Here is a 20,286-nt window from a genome sequence, read left to right as displayed (position 1 = left end):
TCTGAGAAAGGCCAGGACAATGTCCGTGTGAGCCTTTGCTTGTGGAAGGGACGACGCTTGAATCAGTATGTCGTCCAAGTAAGGTACTACTGCAATGCCCCCTTGGTCTTAGCACCGCTAGAAGGGACCCTAGTACCTTTGTGAAAATTCTTGGAGCAGTGGCTAATCCGAACGGGAGTGCCACAAACTGGTAATGCTTGTCCAGAAATGCGAACCTTAGGAACCGATGATGTTCCTTGTGGATAGGAATATGTAGATACGCATCCTTTAAATCCACCGTGGTCATGAATTGGCCTTCCTGGATGGAAGGAAGAATTGTTCGAATGGTTTCCATTTTGAACAATGGAACCTTGAGAAACTTGTTTAGGATCTTGAGATCTAAGATTGGTCTGAATGTTCCCTCTTTTTTGGGAACTACGAACAGATTGGAGTAGAACCCCATCCCTAGTTCTCCTAATGGAACAGGATGAATCACTCCCATTTTTAACAGGTCTTCTACACAATGTAAGAATGCCTGTCTTTTTATGTGGTCTGAAGACAATTGAGACCTGTGGAACCTCCCCCTTGGGGGAAGCCCCTTGAATTCCAGAAGATAACCTTGGGAGACTATTTCTAGCGCCCAAGGATCCAGAACATCTCTTGCCCAAGCCTGAGCGAAGAGAGAGAGTCTGCCCCCCACCAGATCCGGTCCCGGATCGGGGGCCAACATCTCATGCTGTCTTGGTAGCAGTGGCAGGTTTCTTGGCTGCTTACCTTTGTTCCAGCCATGCATTGGCCTCCAGGCTGGCTTGGCTTGAGAAGTATTACCCTCTTGCTTAGAGGATGTAGCACTTGGGGCTGGTCCGTTTCTGCGAAAGGGACGAAAATTAGGTTTATTTTTGGCCTTGAAAGACCTATCCTGAGGAAGGGCGTGGCCCTTGCCCCCAGTGATATCGGAAATAATCTCTTTCAAGTCAGGGCCAAACAGCGTTTTCCCCTTGAAAGGAATGTTAAGCAATTTGTTCTTGGAAGACGCATCCGCTGACCAAGATTTTAGCCAAAGCGCTCTGCGCGCCACAATAGCAAAACCAGAATTTTTCGCCGCTAACCTAGCCAATTGCAAAGTGACGTCTAGGGTGAAAGAGTTAGCCAATTTGAGAGCATGAATTCTGTCCATAATCTCCTCATAAGAAGAATCTTTATTGAGCGCCTTTTCTAGTTCATCGAACCAGAAAACACGCTGCTGTAGTGACAGGAACAATGCATGAAATTGGTTGTAGAAGGTAACCTTGCTGAACAAACATCTTTTTAAGCAAACCCTCTAATTTTTTATCCATAGGATCTTTGAAAGCACAACTATCTTCTATGGGTATAGTGGTGCGTTTGTTTAGAGTAGAAACCGCCCCCCTCGACCTTGGGGTCTGTCTGCCATAAGTCCTTTCTGGGGTCGACCATAGGAAACAATTTCTTAAATATAGGGGGAGGGACGAAAGGTATACCGGGCCTTTCCCATTCTTTATTTACAATGTCCGCCACCCGCTTGGGTATAGGAAAAGCTTCGTGGGGCCCCGGGACCTCTAGGAACTTGTCCATTTTACATAATTTCTCTGGAATGACCAAATTCTCACAATCATCCAGAGTAGATAACACCTCCTTAAGCAGAGCGCGGAGATGTTCCAATTTAAATTTAAATGTAATCACATCAGGTTCAGCTTGTTGAGAAATTTTTCCTGAATCTGAAATTTCTCCCTCAGACAAAACCTCCCTGGCCCCCTCAGACTGGTGTAGGGGCACTTCAGAACCAATATCATCAGCGTCCTCATGCTCTTCAGTATTTTCTAAAACAGAGCAGTCGCGCTTTCGCTGATAAGTGGGCATTTTGGCTAAAATGTTTTTGATAGAATTATCCATTACAGCCGTTAATTGTTGCATAGTAAGGAGTATTGGCGCACTAGATGTACTAGGGGCCTCCTGAGTGGGCAAGACTGGTGTAGACGAAGGAGGGGATGATGCAGTACCATGCTTACTCCCCTCACTTGAGGAATCATCTTGGGCATCATTTTCTCTAAATTTTGTGTCACATAAATCACATCTATTTAAATGAGAAGGAACCTTGGCTTCCCCACATACAGAACACAGTCTATCTGGTAGTTCAGACATGTTAAACAGGCATAAAACTTGATAACAAAGTACAAAAAACGTTTTAAAATAAAACCGTTACTGTCACTTTAAATTTTAAACTGAACACACTTTATTACTGCAAATGTGAAAAAGTATGAAGGAATTGTTCAAAATTCACCAAAATTGTCTTAAAGCCTTAAAAGTATTGCACACCAAATTTGAAAGCTTTAACCCTTAAAATAACGGAACCGGAGCCGTTATTATATTTAACCCCTTTACAGTCCCTGGTATCTGCTTTGCTGAGACCCAACCAAGCCCAAAGGGGAATACGATACCAAATGACGCCTTCAGAAAGTCTTTTCTATGTATCAGAGCTCCTCACACATGCATCTGCATGTCATGCTTCCCAAAAAACAAGTGCGCAATAGAGGCGCGAAAATGAGACTCTGCCTATGATTAGGGAAAGCCCCTAGAGAATAAGGTGTCCAATACAGTGCCTGCCGGTTATTTTACATAATTCCCAAGATTAAAATAATTCCTCAAGGCTATGAAGTATAAAATATGCTTATATATAAATCGTTTTAGCCCAGAAAATGTCTACAGTCTTAAAAGCCCTTGTGAAGCCCTTTTTTTTCTTTATGTAATAAAAATGGCTTACCGGATCCATAGGGAAAATGACAGCTTCCAGCATTACATCGTCTTGTTAGAAATGTGTCATACCTCAAGCAGCAAAAGTCTGCACACTGTTTCCCCCAACTGAAGTTAATTCCTCTCAACAGTCCTGTGTGGAAACAGCCGTCGATTTTAGTAACGGTTGCTAAAATCATTTTCCTCTTACAAACAGAATTCTTCATCTCTTTTCTGTTTCAGAGTAAATAGTACATACCAGCACTATTTTAAAATAACAAACTCTTGATTGAATAATAAAAACTACAGTTAAACACCAAAAAACTCTAAGCCATCTCCGTGGAGATGTTGCCTGTACAACGGCAAAGAGAATGACTGGGGAAGGCGGAGCCTAGGAGGGATCATGTGACCAGCTTTGCTGGGCTCTTTGCCATTTCCTGTTGGGGAGGAGAATATCCCACAAGTAAGGATGACGCCGTGGACCGGACACACCTATGTTGGAGAAATGAGATTTAATACTGGAAAATGCAAGTAAAAATAAGCAGGGAATCTATTATTTAAATCGGACTAGTAATAGATAACAAGCTAAAGATGGGCACACAATGCAGGGCAGCAGCTTCTAAGGCTAATAAGATACTAGCATGTATTAAAAGAGGCATCTGTACTACATAAATCCTTGGTAAGACCTCACCTTGAGTATGGAGTGCAGTTCTGGGGACCGATTTTTAAAAAAAAAAGACATTAATACACAAAAAGAATATTATTAACCTGTTTAAACACAAACAATAATAAATCAAACAAAAAACAATGTGTTAGTGCAAAAAGGATATGTCCAAAAAAGTCAATTGGAGACTAAATTCCAACTCCAAATGTGCATAAATGATCCCAGGGATTACTTCTTAGTGGAAATGAATGCTTCAGTCGAACTCCAAGAGTTAACCTCAAATAAAACAGATCAATGCTGCCAATGGTGAGGTCCTGTGAGACTACAGGGTTAATTCACATTACGCTCAAATCCAACGATCGTTTCACCAAATAGTCGCGTGTCTTTTCAAGGACCCTTGAAAAAGCCAAGCGACTATTTGGTGAAACGATCGTTGGATTTGTGCGGAGACCAACCTTCTGAACTGCAAACCATAATCATAGACATGTTTACAATATACAGTCTGTGTAATATACAGATGTTCTAGCTGTGGTTGTTCTCTGTAAAACCCCTGTCATTTTAACACGTTTTAGAAAAAAAATTAAACATTCATATAAGTTCACTTCTATCTGCTCCTGCTGAGTCTCCCATTGCTTTTATATCTAGAGCTTGATGTGAAGCTCTGGAATATGTGAGAATACAACTTACATGTGAATGAACTCTGTAGTCTCACAGGACTTCACCATTGGCAGCATTGATCTGTTTTATTTGAGGTTAACCCTTGGAGTTTGACTGCAGCATTCATTTCCACTGAGAAGTAATCCCTGGGATCACTTAGGCACATTTGGAGTTGGGATTTAGTCTCCAATTGACATTTTTGGACATATCCTTTTTGCACTAATACATTGTTTTTTGTTAAAAAAAAAAAAAGACATTGCAGACTTAGAAAAAGTTCATAGAAGGGTCACAGAGCTAATAAGGGGAATGGAGAATTTAAGCTATGAGGAGAGATTATAGCCAAATGGGTCTGTTTTCTCTAGTAAAAAGGAGCTCGAGAGGTGAGATGATTACTTTATAAAAAATATATCAAGGCTTAAATACAGAGATTGCAGAAGCTCTGTTTATTTCTAGAAAATTGTTTGATAACAAGGTCACATTTTAACACTGGAGGAAAGGAAATTTAATCTCAGCAACGTAAATGTTTTTTTCACTGTAAAAGCAATCAAATTGTGGAACTCATTGCCTGAAAAGGTAGTAATGACAATACCTTAGATACATTTAAAAATGGTTTAGATACATTTCTAGCTAGAAACAGAATTCTGTGATATGACATGGCTCGCCTTTTTAATGGATTAATTTAAACTAAACTGGAACCTTTTTGTAAGTATATTAAGATTTGTATAGGTTGAACACGATGGGACTTCTGTCTTTTTTTAACCTGATTTACTATGTTACTATGTTATAGCCATTAATTAGGGATCTTTTTACTTATGTCACCCACTGCATTTGGGATAATTATCATATTGTGCTTTTCTCTTTCTTACAAAATTGTATAGGACTTGATTTATTTGATGTCTGATAACAGGCTATGGACTCACCAATTTATATATTTCTAAATTTATAAAATGTAGTTCCCCTTTTAGCATTTTACATTGTTTCCAATAAAAGTTATATTTTAAAGGATTTTAAAACACAGTTTTAAAATTAGTTTTTTTAAACACACCTGTTATGCAGCTATATATAATACAGACAGTTCCCACTTACTCTTTGTTCAAAGCGAAGCCTCTACCTCTAAGGTGTTTACATTTTATTTTTTATTTTCCATGATGACGTTGCAAAAGACAGCCCACTGTCCAAGAGTGTCTTCATATTTACATATTTAAATCAATCTGGTGAGCACCCCCAATGGATGTGCAGCTGTTTCAAGTGTCTCACAAACTTGTACTTGTGATTTTTATTTAACCTAATAATTAATATGAAATATTTAATGCTCGTTTATCTAGAGGTGATACCGTAGATAAGATGCCTCTCTCCCTCTTCTGCAATGTTGCTGATGCTGCAGTTCCGGTCCTGCTCAGAAGACACTGCAGTGGTGTGGCTGCTAACATTGTAATGCCAGGAAATATCTCCAAATCGTATTACAACTTAAGCAAAATAATTAGAAATTCAGAACGCCAGAGTGGGAGTTTTAAATGGATTACATAGACTGCCGAACCCAGGATGCCCACCATGATGGCCTAATGCAAATTAGCCTCCCAGTGGGTTTGGAAATCCAACTACCTTTTGAGCAAAGATTGCAGGAAAACAGTAGGAAAAGCAAACAGAAGATATTTGAGCAAATCTTTAGTTTATTTAGACCCTAGGCCGTGAGAGATTAATAAGTTTTGCCTCCATCTATATCTTTAATGATTATTCTCCTATGGAATATGTTGGGTATGAGACATTGATGGTTATTTTTTTGAGTGCTTTGGGGATGCTTCTCTTCTCTTCTCTTTCTCTATGTTAACAGACAGGCTAAGTCCCCTGGCTATGCTATAACAGGTCAAACAAGTACCTACTAATAGCCCTGTGGGCTATGTGAGTACTGTGGAATTACTTACCTGAATGAAGTATCTGTCTATTGAGTTTACCAGCCAGATGTCTGTAGCTGAATCCATTAGAGAACTCATCCAGTGATGTACCAGTACAGCAGATGATCTTAAGAGGAAATACCTTCAATCCACCAGGAGGAGGCTAAGAGACACGTCCCTGCGACACCTGAGGGTAGTTATGGCTGATATCCCATAGGGAGATAGGAACACTATGTTATGTGCCCACTATGTCCCTGTATTATTCAGAGTGCTTGCAGTCCTTTGCTTGAATACTCTTTAAATTATACCTCTCAAAGATAATGGGTCTCACATTGGTCTGAGCTCCATAAAACAATCCATAAGCAAGTAGCTAGAACACCTTTATCTTCAACATAACTCCTGGGAGGCCAAAACCAAACTGAGGAGAGGTAGGAGGGATTAAAGCTCTTGTGTGGGTTCCCACATCCCACATGTTAAGGATCCCTATGGACTCTCATCATCATGAAAGAAAATTAGAATTAAAAAAACCCTTAAAAATAAAAGGGTACAGCAAACTCATTGTCATGTTCAAGAAACCAGTTTGAGATCATCTGAGCTTATGTGACATGGTGCATTATAATGCTGGAAGTAGCCATCAGAAGATTGGTACACTGTAGTCATAAAGGGGATGGACATGATCAGCAACAATACTCCGGTAAGGCCATGGCGTTTAAAAGATGCTCATTTTGTACTAAGGAGCCCCAAAGTGTGCCAAGAAATATCCCCCACATCATTACACCACCACCACCAGCCTGAACCGTTGATACAAGGCAGGATGGATCCATGCTTTCATGTTGTTTACGCCAAATTCTGACCCTACCATCTGAATTTGTCGGCCTGCACATCCATGATGCGAATCTCCCGTTCAACCCACATCTCAAAGGTGCTCTATTGGATTTAGATCTGGTGACTGTGGAGGCCAATGGAGTACAGCAAACTCATTGTCATGTTCAAGAACCAGTTTGAGATCACTTGAGCTTTGTGACATGGTACATTATCCTGCTGGAAGTAGCCTTCAGAAGATTGGTACACTGTAGTCATAAAGGGATGGACATGATCAGCAACAAATACTCCGGTAGGCCATTGGCGTTTAAAAGATGCTCAATTTGTACTAAGGGGCCCAAAGTGTGCCAAGAAAATATCCCCCCACATCATTACACCACCACCACCAGCCTGAACCGTTGATACAATGCAGGATGGATCCATGCTTTCATGTTGTTTACACCAAATTCTGACCCTACCATCTGAATGTCTCAGCTGAAATCGAGACTCATCAGACCAGGCCACGTTTTTCCAATCTTCTATTGTCCAATTTTGGTGAGCTTGTTTGAATTGTAGTCTCAGTTTCCTGTTCTTAGCTGACAAGAGTGGCACCCAGTGTGGTCTTCTACTGCTGTAGCCCATCTACTTCAAGGTTCGACGTGTTGTGCATTCAGAGATGGTATTCTGCATACCTTGGTTGTAACGAGTGGTTATTTGAGTTACTGTTGCCTTCTATCATCTCAAACCAGTCTGCCCATTCTCCTCCGACATCAACAAGGCATTTTTGTCCACACAACCTGCCACTCACTGGATATTTTCTATTTTTCAGACAATTCTCTGTAAACCCTAGAGATGGTTCTGCATGAAATCTAAGTAGATCAGTAGTTTTGAAATACTCAGACCAGCCCCGTCTGGCACCAACAACATGCCACGTTCTAAGTCACTTAAATCCCCTTTCTTCCCCCACTTCTGATAAAATGCACATACAGATAAGGAGCACCAGGCACTCGTAGTAGATAAATAAAACTTAGCATTTATTTTAAGCTAACAGCAGCTTGTATCACAACAATGCTAAAATCCATTTGCAACATCAAATCATAAAGTTCAAGGGTAGCGTTCCTGCTTACGCATTTCAGCGATTACAGTACTCATAGCAATAGCGTACTCATTCTGATGTAGCACAAAAATGCAGCAGCACCACTTATAATCTTCAAAGAAATCTTTATTTCCACATGGTGGGAGCAGGTAACAGGAACAACGTTTCGGGTTATGCACCCTTAGTCGTGTTCATACAATGTGTGTACACCTATGCCTCTTTAATTAACACTTTAATTACATTCAATTTCTTATCCATACTGACCTCTAGTGGTCTATACCTACAAAAATACAAAGCTATAAAATTTAAAACACAGCAACACAGATGTTGTCAGCAAAGATCTAACCTCTAGAATAACAAAGATAATGTCTAAGGAAAGACCTTAAATCACAACCCTCAAATTAATATTTAATATTAATTTTTACTATTTACTAAATATATTTAAATCCAGTTCCCTATTAATTCCTTTAGGAATTAATGCATCTAATTTATTAATCCAAAAGCCTCACATTTTTTTGAGGAGCAATTCTCTATTCCCACCAAGCCTAGGTACTGGTATATAATCTATTACCTGAAATCTCAATTGAGAGATGGTGTGGCCCATATTCAAAATGTGAAAGGCTACCGGGGCATTTAAGTAATTGGTTCTAATATTTGATTTATGATGAATAATTCTGTCCCTGACACTCTGGGTCGTCTCGCCCAATATAAATTATACCACACGGACACTTAATGAGATAAATTACAAAGTTGCATTGCAATTATATTATCCATTAATCCTGAATATATGTCCTGTGAGGGGATAGATAAATAAATCTCCTTTAATCATGTTGTTACAAATAGAACAATTAAGGCCAAGGGAAACAACCATTATTCTCTGAGGTAATAAACCCTTGTTTACATTCTTTCTAATGCCCACATCTGCTTTAATAATCCTATCCCTTAAACTAGGGAGTCTAGTATAGGCTGGCATGGGGGCTGATGAAATGCTACGCACCTCTGGATTGCATTCCCTTAGGATATGCCAATGCTTCTTTACTAACTTTTGTACTTTTGGACTACAGGCATTGTACTCTAAAATAACAAAATGTATGCTTACCTGATAAATGTACTTTCTTTCTTGATACGGTGAGTCCACGGATCATCGAATTACTATTGGGAATATCACTCCTACCCCAGCAGGAGGCGGCAAAGAGCACCACAGCAAGCTGTTAAATATCACCTCCCTTCCCTCCCAAACCCCAGTCATTCGACCCGAAGCATAAGGAGAGAAAGGAAGCAACAAGGTGCCAGAGGTGTCTGAAGTTTATAACATAACCACAAAACCTGTCTTAAAGGGACAGTCTACACCAGAATTTTTTATTGTTTTAAAAAGATAGATAATCCCTTTATTACCCCATTCCCCAGTTTTGCATAACCAACACAAGTTCTATTTTATATACTTTTTACCTCTGTGATTATCTTGTATCTACAGCCTCTGTAAACTGCCCCTTTATTTCAGTTATTTTGACAGACTTGGAGTTTAGCAATCAGTGCCTGCTCCCAGATAACTCCACGTGCACGAGAACAGTGTTATCTATATGAAATAAAACACCTCTAGTGGTGAAAAACTGTTAAATGCATTCTGAAAAGAGGTGGCCTTCAAGGTCTAAGAATTAGCATATGAACCTCCTAGGTTATGCTTTCAACTAAGAATACCAAGAGAACAAAGCAAAATTGGTGATAAAAGTAAATTGGAAAATTGTTTAAAATGACATGCCCTATCTGAATCATGAAAGTTTATTTTGGCCTAGACTGTCCCTTTAGCAAACAGGCGGACTGTGTCAAGAAATAAATTTATCAGCTAAGCATAAATTTTGTTTTTTTATCTAATGACACGGTGAGTCCACGCATCATCTAATTACTATTGGGAATCAATACCCAAGCTAGAGTACACAGATGATAAGGGGATGGACAAGACAGGGAACCTAAACGGAAGGCACCACTGCCTTGAAGAACCTTTCTCCCAAAAGAAGCCTTGCAAATCTGTTCCATGGAAGCTTCATTTTTGAGATGCCCAGGAAGAGAAAACAGCCCTCGTAGAATGAGCCTATAACTCTCTCAGGAGACTGCTGTCCAGCAGTTCATAGGCAAAGAAAATGATACTCTTCAGCCACAAAGAAAGAGAAGTAGCCATAGCTTTCTGCCCCTTACTAGTTTCCCCGAGAAACCACAAAGAGAGCAGAAGACTGACGAAAATCCTTAGTTGCCTGTAAATAGAATTTCAATGCCGCACTACGTCTAGATTGTGTAGCAGACGAATTCTTTCTGAGAAGAAGGTTTAGGACCACAAGGAAGGAATAACAAACTCCTGATTAATTTTCCCCGATCTGAAACCACTTTAGGGAGAGAAACCCTAACCTTAGTATGCAAACTACCTTATCCACATGAAAAATAAGGTAAGTCAACTCATACTGTAATGCGAGAGCTCTGAAACTCTTCGAGCAGATGAAATAGCAACAAGAAACAAAGTTTCCAAGATAAACAACTTATATCCTAAGGAATGCATCGGCTCACATGGAGCCTGTTGAAGATTTTAAGAACTAGGTTAAGACTCCAGGGAGGAGTAACCGGCCTTAAACACAGGCCTGATCCTGACCAAGGTCTGACAAAACGATTGCACATCTGGGACATACCACCAGAGTTTATGTAACAAAAAAGACAAGGCAGATATTTGACCCTTTAGGGCGTTGTCGATAAACCCTTCTCCAAACCCTCTTGGAGAAAAGACAAATTCTAGGAATCCGAGCTCCACTCCAAAAGAGCCTTTGGATTCACACCAATACAGATATTTACGCCATATCTTATGACTAAATCCTAGTCACAGGCTACGAGCCTGAATCATGGTCTCATAAACCGATTTTGAAAATCCACGCTTAGATAAATTAAGCGTTCAATTTCCAAGCAGTCAGCTTCACAGAAATAGATTTGAATGAATGAAGGGCCCTTGAAGTAGAAGGTCCTTTCTCACGGAAGTCTCCAGGTGGAAGAGATGACATTTCCACCAGGTCTGCATACCAAATCCTGGCGAGGCCACAGCCGGTGCAATGAGGATCACCGACGCCTGTATAGTTAGTTTGCTGTAATAATGGACTCTGTGTCAGATATATTTCTAAATCACCTGGATTTACAAACACTACATTTTTGGCCGACGAGGATTATGTTTGAACCCTATTGCTTTGTCTTATCAAACAGTGAGTAACCTGCTGCAATACCCACAAGAATGGCTTGCATGTAATGAATACAACTTCCCTGTGTTTGACTCTGATGCAGAACTTAGCTCTGTAGGCCCAAGATGGCTAAAATGGATTCAGAGATTTGAAAATTACCTTATTGCTTTAGATGTTACTGATGCAAACAGAAAAAGGCTTTACTGCTTCATTTAAGCTATAGAAAAGTATATGACATTTATGATTCTGATATACCCAAATTATTTCAAGAACATGATGAATAATATGGATAACACAAGAGAGCAGTGAGGGGAAGAAAACATAGCACATGATCAGTCCTTAGATACTATCAAAAATACCCTCTCAGAGAAAACAGAAGACCCTCCCTGAATACCTTAAAGGACTATGAAAAAAACAGAATTTATGCTTACCTGATAAATTACTTTCTCCATCGGTGTGTCGGTCCACGGTTGTGTCATCCATTACTTGTGGGATATTCTCCTCCCCACAGGGAAAGGCAAGGAGAGCCACACAGCAAGAGCTGTCCATATAGTCCCTCCCAGGCTCCGCCCCCCCAGTCATTCGACCGACGGTTAGGAGAAAAAAAGGAGAAACTATCGTGTGCCGTGGTGACTGTAGTGTATAGAGAAAGAAATTCTTCAAACCTGATTAAAAAACCAGGGCGGGCCGTGGACCGGACACACCGTTGGAGAAAAGTAATTATCAGGTAAGCATAAATTCTGTTTTCTCCAACATTGGTGTGTCCGGTCCACGGTGTCATCCATTACTTGTGGGAAACCAATACCAAAGCTTTAGGACACGGATGAAGGGAGGGAGCAAATCAGGTTACCTAAACAGAGGCACCACGGCTTGCAAAACCTTTCTCCCAAAAATAGCCTCCCGAGAAGCAAAGTATCAAAATTTGTAGAATTTGGACAAAGTGTGCAGAGAAGACCAGGTCGCTGCCCTTACATATCTGATCAAACAGAAGCCTCGTTCTTGAAGGCCCATGTGGGATGCCACAGCCCTAGTAGAGTGAGCTGTGATCTGTTCAGGAGGCTGCCGTCCCGGCAGTCTCGTAAGCCAATCGTATGATGCTTTTCAGCAAAAAGGAAAGAGAGGTAGCAGCAGCTTTTTTGACCTCTCCCTCTTGCCAGAATAAACTACAAACAGAGAAGACGTTTTGTCTGAAATCCTTTGTTGCTTTCTAAATAGAACTTTAAAGCACGGACTACATCTAAATTGTGTAACAAGCGTTCTTCTTTGAAACTGGATTCGTTCAGAGCGGCAAGGAGAATGACTGAGGGGGGCGGAGCCTGGGAGGACTATATGGACAGCTCTTGCTGTGTGCTCTCCTTGCCTTTCCCTGTGGGGGAGGAGAATATCCCCACAAGTAATGGATGACACCGTGGACCGGACACACCAATGTTGGAGAAAATGTGTTTTCATGTAATGTATTATAATGTCATCATGCAACTCTTTATGTGAAATATAGTTGGTCTTACTTCTAGATATTATGCATAGTATAGATATAGTTATATTTATGTTTAATTGTAATATTTCTAATCTAAAGTAAGGGAGAGATATGGTGTCTGTCTGTGACTATTATAATATATAATGCTTTCTTCCTAGTTTGTGCTTTGACTTGTAAATGTATATAATTGTTGCAAAGAAGCAGTGGACAGTGTTGTTAGAGTGAGGAACCAGGTAATAATGTGTGTAGAGATAGTTGCTGTATAAATGGTCTCCTGTGTAAGATATATTTCTAAATCACCTGGATATATAAACACACTACAACGCCCTCTCTTGTTTGTTTCGAGCAATAACCCGAGGTAGAAGAGGCGAACGAGGGAAATAGGTATGCAAGACTGAAATTCCAGGGTACCACCACAGCGTCTATCAGAACACCTGAGGGTCTCTTGCCCCTCGACCGTACCTCGGGAGTTTGGCATTATGCCGAGATGCCATGAGGTCAGTTCGGCAGTGTCCCCATTTGAGAATCAGGCTGGAAAACACTTCCGGATGGAGTTCCCACTCCCCGGGTGAAAGGTCTGTCTGCTCAGAAAATCTGCCTCCCAGTTGTCCACTCCTGGGATGTGGATCGCCGACAGGCAGCAGTTGTGGGTCTCCGCCCACTGAATTATCTTGGCTACCTCTGTCATGGCTAAGGAACTCCGAGTTCCCCCCTGATGGTTGATATAAGCCACTGAAGTTATGTTGTCCTATTGGAACCTGATAAACCGAGCCGAAGCTAACGGAGGCCAGGCTAGAAGAGCATTGAAGATTGCTCTCAGCTCCAGAATGTTTATGGGTAGAACAGACTCCGACCAAGTCCATGTTCCCTGAGCCCTTAGAGAGCCCCAGACTGCTCCCCAACCCAGTAGGCTGGCGTCTGTTGTCACAATCACCTAAGAGTGTCTACGGAAGCAGGTTCCCTGGGAGAGGTGATCCCGAGACAACCACCAAAGAAGAGAATCCCTTGTCTCCTGTTCCAGCTGTAATCGCAGAGACAGATCTGCATAATCTCCGATCCACTGTCTGAGCATGGTTAACGCTGAGGTCTGACGGGTAAACGGGCAAATGGGATGATGTCCATTGCCCGGTACCATCAGGACCGATTACCTCCAAGCACCTGAGCCATCGATGGCGAGGAGAGGACTGAAGCGCTAGGCAAGAATCAAAAATGACTTAATTGATAATGAATCTATTATGGTCCCAAGGAAAACTACCCTTGTAGTTGGAATGAAGGAACTCTTTTCCAAATTCACCTTCCATCCGTGAGATCGGAGGAAGGATAACAACATTTCCATGTGCGATTTTGCTTGTTGAAAGGATGGCACCTGAACCAGAATGTCGTCCAGATAGGCGCCACTGCAACTGCCCCGCAATCTGAGCACCGCCAACAGGGATCCAAGAATCTTTGATAAAATTTTGAGAGCTGTGGCTAGTAGGCCAAATGGAAGAGCACAAACTGGAAGTGTTTGTCTAGAAACATGAACCTCAGAAACTTGTGATCATCCCTGTGGATGGAAACCATGCAGGTAAGCGTCCTTTAAATCTACCATTGTATTAAATTGACCCTCTTGAACAAGGGAAGAATGGAACGAATAGTTTCCCATCTTGAAGGACGGTACTCTTGAGGAATTTGCTTAGACTTTTGAGATAAAAAATTGGTCTGAAGGTTCCCTTCATGCTGTTTTTGATTCAATAGCAGGCTTTTTGTCTTGTTTTCCCTTGTTCCAAGACTGGTTGGGCCTCTAGGAAGGCTTGGACTGATCCTGCTTGGAAGAGAGGAGAGGAAGGCTTTCCCTTGAAATTTCGAAAGGAACAAAAATTACTTCTGCGTTCCCTTCTGCTTATTTCTCTTATCCTGAGGGAGGAAATGCCCTTTCCTCCCATAATATCAGAAATTTTAGTCAAACCCGGCCCAAAAAAGGTCTTTCCCCTTGTAAGGAATCGCCCAAAAGTTTAGACTTAGATGACACATCCCAATGATTTTAACCATAAAGCTTCTGCGCGCCAGAACGGCAAAACCGGAAATCTTTGCTCCCAGTTTAATAACCTGTAGGGAAGCATCCAGTGATAAAGGAGTTGGCAACTTAAGAGCCTTGATCCTATCCTGGATTTCTTACAGGGGAGTGTCTGTCCGAATAGAATCAGACACGCATCAAACCAGTATGCTGCCGCACTAGATGACTGGAGCAATACAAACTGCAGGTTGCAATTGTAAACCCTGGTGTACACTACATTTTTTTGAGTAACCCCTCTAACTTCTTATCATAGGATCCTTAAAGGAACAACTATCCTCTATGGGAATAGTTGTTCTCTTGGCTAGCGTGGAAATTGCCCCCCTTCCACCTTGGGTACGTCTGCCAAGACTCCTTGATATAGTCTGCTATAGGAACATCTTTTTAAATATAGGGGATGGAGAAAAAGAAATACCCAGTCTCTCCCATTCCTTAGCAATAATCTCTGTAGCCCTATCTGTACAGGAAATACCTCCACCATGAAAGGCACGTCAAAATACTTGTTTATTTTACTTAGACTTCTTAAAATTGACTACGACGGGTAGTGTCAGAGTCGTCAGGGTAGCTAAACAACTCCTTAAGTAACAACGGAGGTGTTTCAAGCTTAAACCTGAAAAAAACAACTTCAGTATCAGCTAAAGGTATTACACTGTCTGAGTCTTGAGATTTCACCCTCAGATGCTACGAACGTATCTTCCTCTTCAGGTTTCTGGGAAGGAACATTCGGAATAGCCACTACTGTGTCAGCAACCTTATTCACTGATTGATTACATTTCCTCTTGCACTTTCCTGCAGCATGGAAAAAGCAGACAACGCATCAGATACCGCTGATGACATTAGGGAAGCAATGTCTTGCTAGGTAACTCCAGTGGAGTAATAGAGGACGCGCAGGGCACTGGCTGTATGGACGCTAAATTTTGGGACGCTTGAGAGAAGCAGCAGCATATCCTTTAACATTGTCAGAGACTCCCTGAACAGTATCCGCCTTAGACAATGTTGGCTCAGGAAAAAAATCTATCGCTGTAATGTAAGTTCTCTCAATACATGAGGAACAGAAAGGGATTGGTGGTTCTACATTAGCATCAAACATAGAAAACATGTAACATCTTGCAGGGTTCTTGGTCCATCTTAATTCACCAATAAACAGACAAACAGGAAAACAAACTGATATTTTATTTAGAAAATAGCCCCCCCCCCCCAAAAAAAAAATTGTTACTGTGTCTTTAAATTTTTAAAACGAAAAAATAACTGCTTCATTTTTCTGTTATTTAATAAAACAAAGTGCCCCCCCCCCCCCATTAATCATTACCATTAAACCAGATGCTTAGAAGTGGACGAATTGTAAAAGATGATACTCTGGCTATTAGGAGATTAAAGAGATGGGGACTTGATTTGTGGAGCGAGGTTATCCCCGTGCAATGATTCAAGAAGTGATTGAGAAAGTATGAAATCACCAAAGAGAAGGGTTAATAATGAGAGTTTGCAGAGAAAAATGACCGTGACAGGATGGTGTTTATTCAGAGTACTAATTGTAACAACATGATTAAAGGAGATTTATTTATCCATTCCCTCACAGGACAGAAATTCAGGATTAAGGGATATTATAATTGCAATGCCAACTTGTAATTTATCTCATTAAGTGTCCGTGTGGTATAATTTATATTGGCGAGCCGACCCAGAGGGTCAGGGACAGAATTATTCTCAAAAATTAAATATAGAACCAATGACAGATTTATACCAGTACTTAGGCTTGGTGGGAATAGAGAATTGCTCCTCAAAAAACTGAGCCTTTTTGGATTCATAAATTAGATGCCTTAATTCCTAAAGGAATGAATAAGGAACTGGATATTTAAGTATATTATGTAAATAGTAAAAATTAATATTAAATATTAATTTGAGGGTTGTGATTTAAGGTCTTTCCTTAGACATTATCTTTGTTATTCTGGAAGTTAGATCTTTGCTGACAACATCTGTGTTGCTGTGTTTTAAATTTTATAGCTTTGTATTTTTTGTAGGTATAGACCCACTAGAGGTCAGTATGGATAAGAAAATGAATGTAATTAAAGTGTTAAAGTGTTAATTAAAGAGGCATAGGTGTACACACATTGTATGAACACGACTAAGGGTGCATAACCCGAAACGTTGTTCCTGTTACCCTGCTCCCACCATGTGGGAATAAAGATTTCTTTGAAGATTACAAGAGGTGCTGCTGCATTTTTGTGCTACATTACTTTGTGGGATTCTTGCAGTAATCCTTTGACAGCGTGCACACGCCTATGGGTTTATAGTGCTGGATATTGGACTGTTTGTAGTACTCATTCTGATGCTCGGTTTGAACTTCAGCAAGTCGTCTTCACCATATTTAGATGCCTAAATGCACTGAATTGCTGCCATGTGATTGGCTGATTAGAAATTTGTGTTACCAAGCAATTGAGGAGGTGTACCTAATAAAGTGGCGGGGTGACTGTAGATGTTTTATTCAGTTTTCATCTATTTCTAGTGTTATTTGATCCTCTGTTGTACTGTGAAAGTGCAGAGCACAATGAGAGTGATTTTTTTTTTTAGATATAATCTGTTCAACTTCTTGTGTAATGGGTCCTTAGTTAATGTTAAAGGAAAGATATAAACTAGACCAGGTTGTCTTCTAGCTTTACATTTAATATGAAAGAAATAATCAAAGCACGTTAAAACAACAACATAAGAACTTCAACATTTAATCTAAGCCCCTCTGCAGTCCCCCCCGGGTGCCAGTCTCCTGTGGGCTCCACCATTTGACAAATCTAAAGACCAGGTAGTGACGTTTGTCATATGCAGTTTCACACAATCTCTATGACACTGACCTGATGATGCCATCTGTGGATCCTGTGCATACAATATTGTCAGTAATGGGAATCATGCAATCAATAGACTCCGCTTTTACTGCAAATCGATCACTCGTTGCACCAAAGCCATTCCAGTTTAAACAGGTAGACAGACCCTTCACTAGAGCCACATACTACTTTTTTTCCTCTTCTGAAAAAAAAAGCAAAGAAGTGCAATAAATCATCCTGTATAATGCAGTTACTACCTTAACCCCTTAACGACCAAGGACGTGCAGGGTACGTCATACAAAAAAACGGACGATAAAGGAACAGTCTACACCAGACTTTTAATTGTTTTAAAATATCGATAATCCCTTTATTACTCATTACCTAGTTTTGCACAACCAACACAGTTATATACACTTTTTACCTCTGTGATTACCTTGTATCTAATCCTCTGCAAAACTGTCCCCTTATTCAGTTCTTTTGACAGACATCCATTTTAGCTAATCAGGGCTGGCTCACCTGAACTCCACATGCGTAAGGCATGGTGTTATCTATATGACATACATCAGGGGTGTCCAAACTTTGCTCTCCAGAGGTTTTGGAACTACATTTCCATGATGCTCAGCTAGATAAATGCTGGCTGAGCATCATCGGAAATGTAGTTCCAAAACCTCTGGAGAGCAAAGGTTTGGACACCCCTGACATACATGAACTAACACCCTCTAGTGGTGAAAAACGGTCCAAAATGCCCAGAGAGAAGAGGCGGCCTTTAAGGGCTTTAGAAATTAGCATATAAACAACCTAGGTTTAGCTTCCAACTAAGAATACCAAGAAAACAAAGCAAAAATTGGTGATAAAGTACATTTGGAAATGGTTTAAAATGACATTCTCTATCTGAATCATGAAAGTTTATTTTGGACTAGACTGTCTCTTTAATGACCAAGGAAGTACCCTGCACGTCCTCAATGTTTTCAAGGGCTGGAAGCCCTTTCAGGGTATTGCAGTGATGCCTTGATATGAGGCATCCTGCAATATCCTTTTTTTACCCATTTCTGTAGTGTAGGGAACCTTTCTCACCCATCCACATCACTAATACCCCCTAAACAACTCTCTAACCCTCCCCTCTCTCACCAAGTGCTGCCATCTTAGCTATTGGCAGCTATCTGCCAGTACCCAGCTATTTCTTTAGTGTAGCCCCTCCACTAAACAGATTGTATGTAGGACCACCTTTATCCCCTCCCTTACCCCTTTCCATGGTGTAGGGAAACCATTCCTCCCCCACTAAACATTTTCTTCTCTGTAGCCTAAGGAATCCACCCCCCCACTTTCTCCCCATTCCTGTGATACACACGCCTCCCTCCTTCTCTCCCACACCACCCATGGCAGCACCACTAGCTGACGCGAACAGTGACATGAAGATCGGCGATCTGCTTTATATGGTAATGGGAGCTGATCAGCGCTCCCTACCATATGAAGGCAGATGCCTTCTGCCTCTGGCTACAGTCCTTAGCTGTCCGAGCTGACGCTGGGACCGCAGCATGAGGAAGAAGGGTTGAACGTAGATACTACGTTAACAGGGTATGGCCTGAGCGAAGTACTCTGTGACGTAATACCTATATCTACTAGGCACAAGAGGTTAAATGGACATAGGAAAAAAAATCAATTGCGCATATTAAAAACAACAGCTCAACATGTTTAAAATATTGTTTTACTTTTTTTAACCCCCCCCCATAAATTATGCTTACCAGATTATTTCCTTTCCTTCGTGTATAAGGAGGAGTGTCCACTGCATCATTCCTTACTGTTGGGAAATACTGAACCTGGCCACCAGGAGGGTGGCAAAAGACACCCCAGCCAAGGGCATAAATATTCCTCCCACTTCCCTCACACCCCAGTCATTCTGCCAAGGGAACAAGGAACAGAAGGAGAAATATCAGCAGGTATAAATGGTTGCCAGAAGAGAAACCATAATTTAGGGCCACCCATCGAGCACACGGGTGGGGGCCGTGGACTCTCCTTATACAGGAAGGAAAGGAAAATTATCTTGGTAAGCATAACTTATGTTTTCTTCTTAATATAAGGAGAGTCCACAGCATCATTCCTTACTGTAGGGAAAACTATAACCAAGCTCTAGAGGACACTGAATGATAACAGGAGGGACAAAAAAGAGAGGCGGACCATAATCTGAGAGCCCCACCACAGCCATGCCCCAACACCTTTCTCCCGAAACCTGCTTCAGCCGAAGCAAAAACATCAAACTTGTAAAATTTAGAAAAAGTATGTAAGGAGGACCAGGTAGGCGCCTTACAAATCTGATCCATAGAGGCCCTCGTTCTTAAAGGCCCTAGAGGAAGCCATTGCTCTAGTGGAATAAGCCGTAATCCTCTGAGGTGGTCTATGTCCCGCTGTCTCATAAGCTAAGCGGATAACACTCCTTAACCAAAAAGATAAGGAAGTCGAAGAAGCCCTTCTGGCCCTTACACTTCCCAGAATAGATAACAAACCAGTCTGTCTAAAATCCTAGTAGCCTGAAGATAGAACTTCAAGGCTCGAACCACGTCCCAAATTATGAAGCAAATGTTCCTTTGAAGAAGGATTGGGACACAAGGAAGGACCCACAATCTCCTGATTGATGTTGCGGTCCAGACACACCTTAGGAAGAAAACCTTAGCTGGTACGTAGGACAGCCTTATCAGAATGGAACACCAGATAAGGAGGCTCACATTGCAAGGTAGCAATCTCAAATACTCTGCACGCAGAGGCAATAGCCAGTAGAAAAAGAACCTTCCAGGACAACAATTTAATATTAACTGCATGCATAGGCTCAAACAGAGCCTGTTGCAAAACTTTAAGAACAAGATTTAAACTCCAAGGAGGAGCATTAGATCTAAACACAGGTCTGATCC

General features: G+C 41.1%; 1 protein-coding gene across 1 annotated transcript in view; it reads right to left on the bottom strand.

Annotated features, from left to right (window-relative positions):
• Positions 1-20,286, bottom strand: part of WDR55 (WD repeat domain 55) — a 135,121-nt gene that overhangs the window by 15,840 nt on the left and 98,995 nt on the right. The window contains 2 exon segments of the mRNA XM_053718602.1: positions 17,414-17,532; positions 17,534-17,582. Of these exon segments, the coding sequence (XP_053574577.1) occupies positions 17,414-17,532; positions 17,534-17,582 (168 nt within the window).

This window comes from Bombina bombina, chromosome 6 (assembly GCF_027579735.1).
Source record: "Bombina bombina isolate aBomBom1 chromosome 6, aBomBom1.pri, whole genome shotgun sequence".
Classification (NCBI taxonomy): domain Eukaryota; kingdom Metazoa; phylum Chordata; class Amphibia; order Anura; family Bombinatoridae; genus Bombina; species Bombina bombina.
Note: the sequence above shows the minus strand (reverse complement) of the source record. Positions and strands in the feature narration are given on the sequence as shown.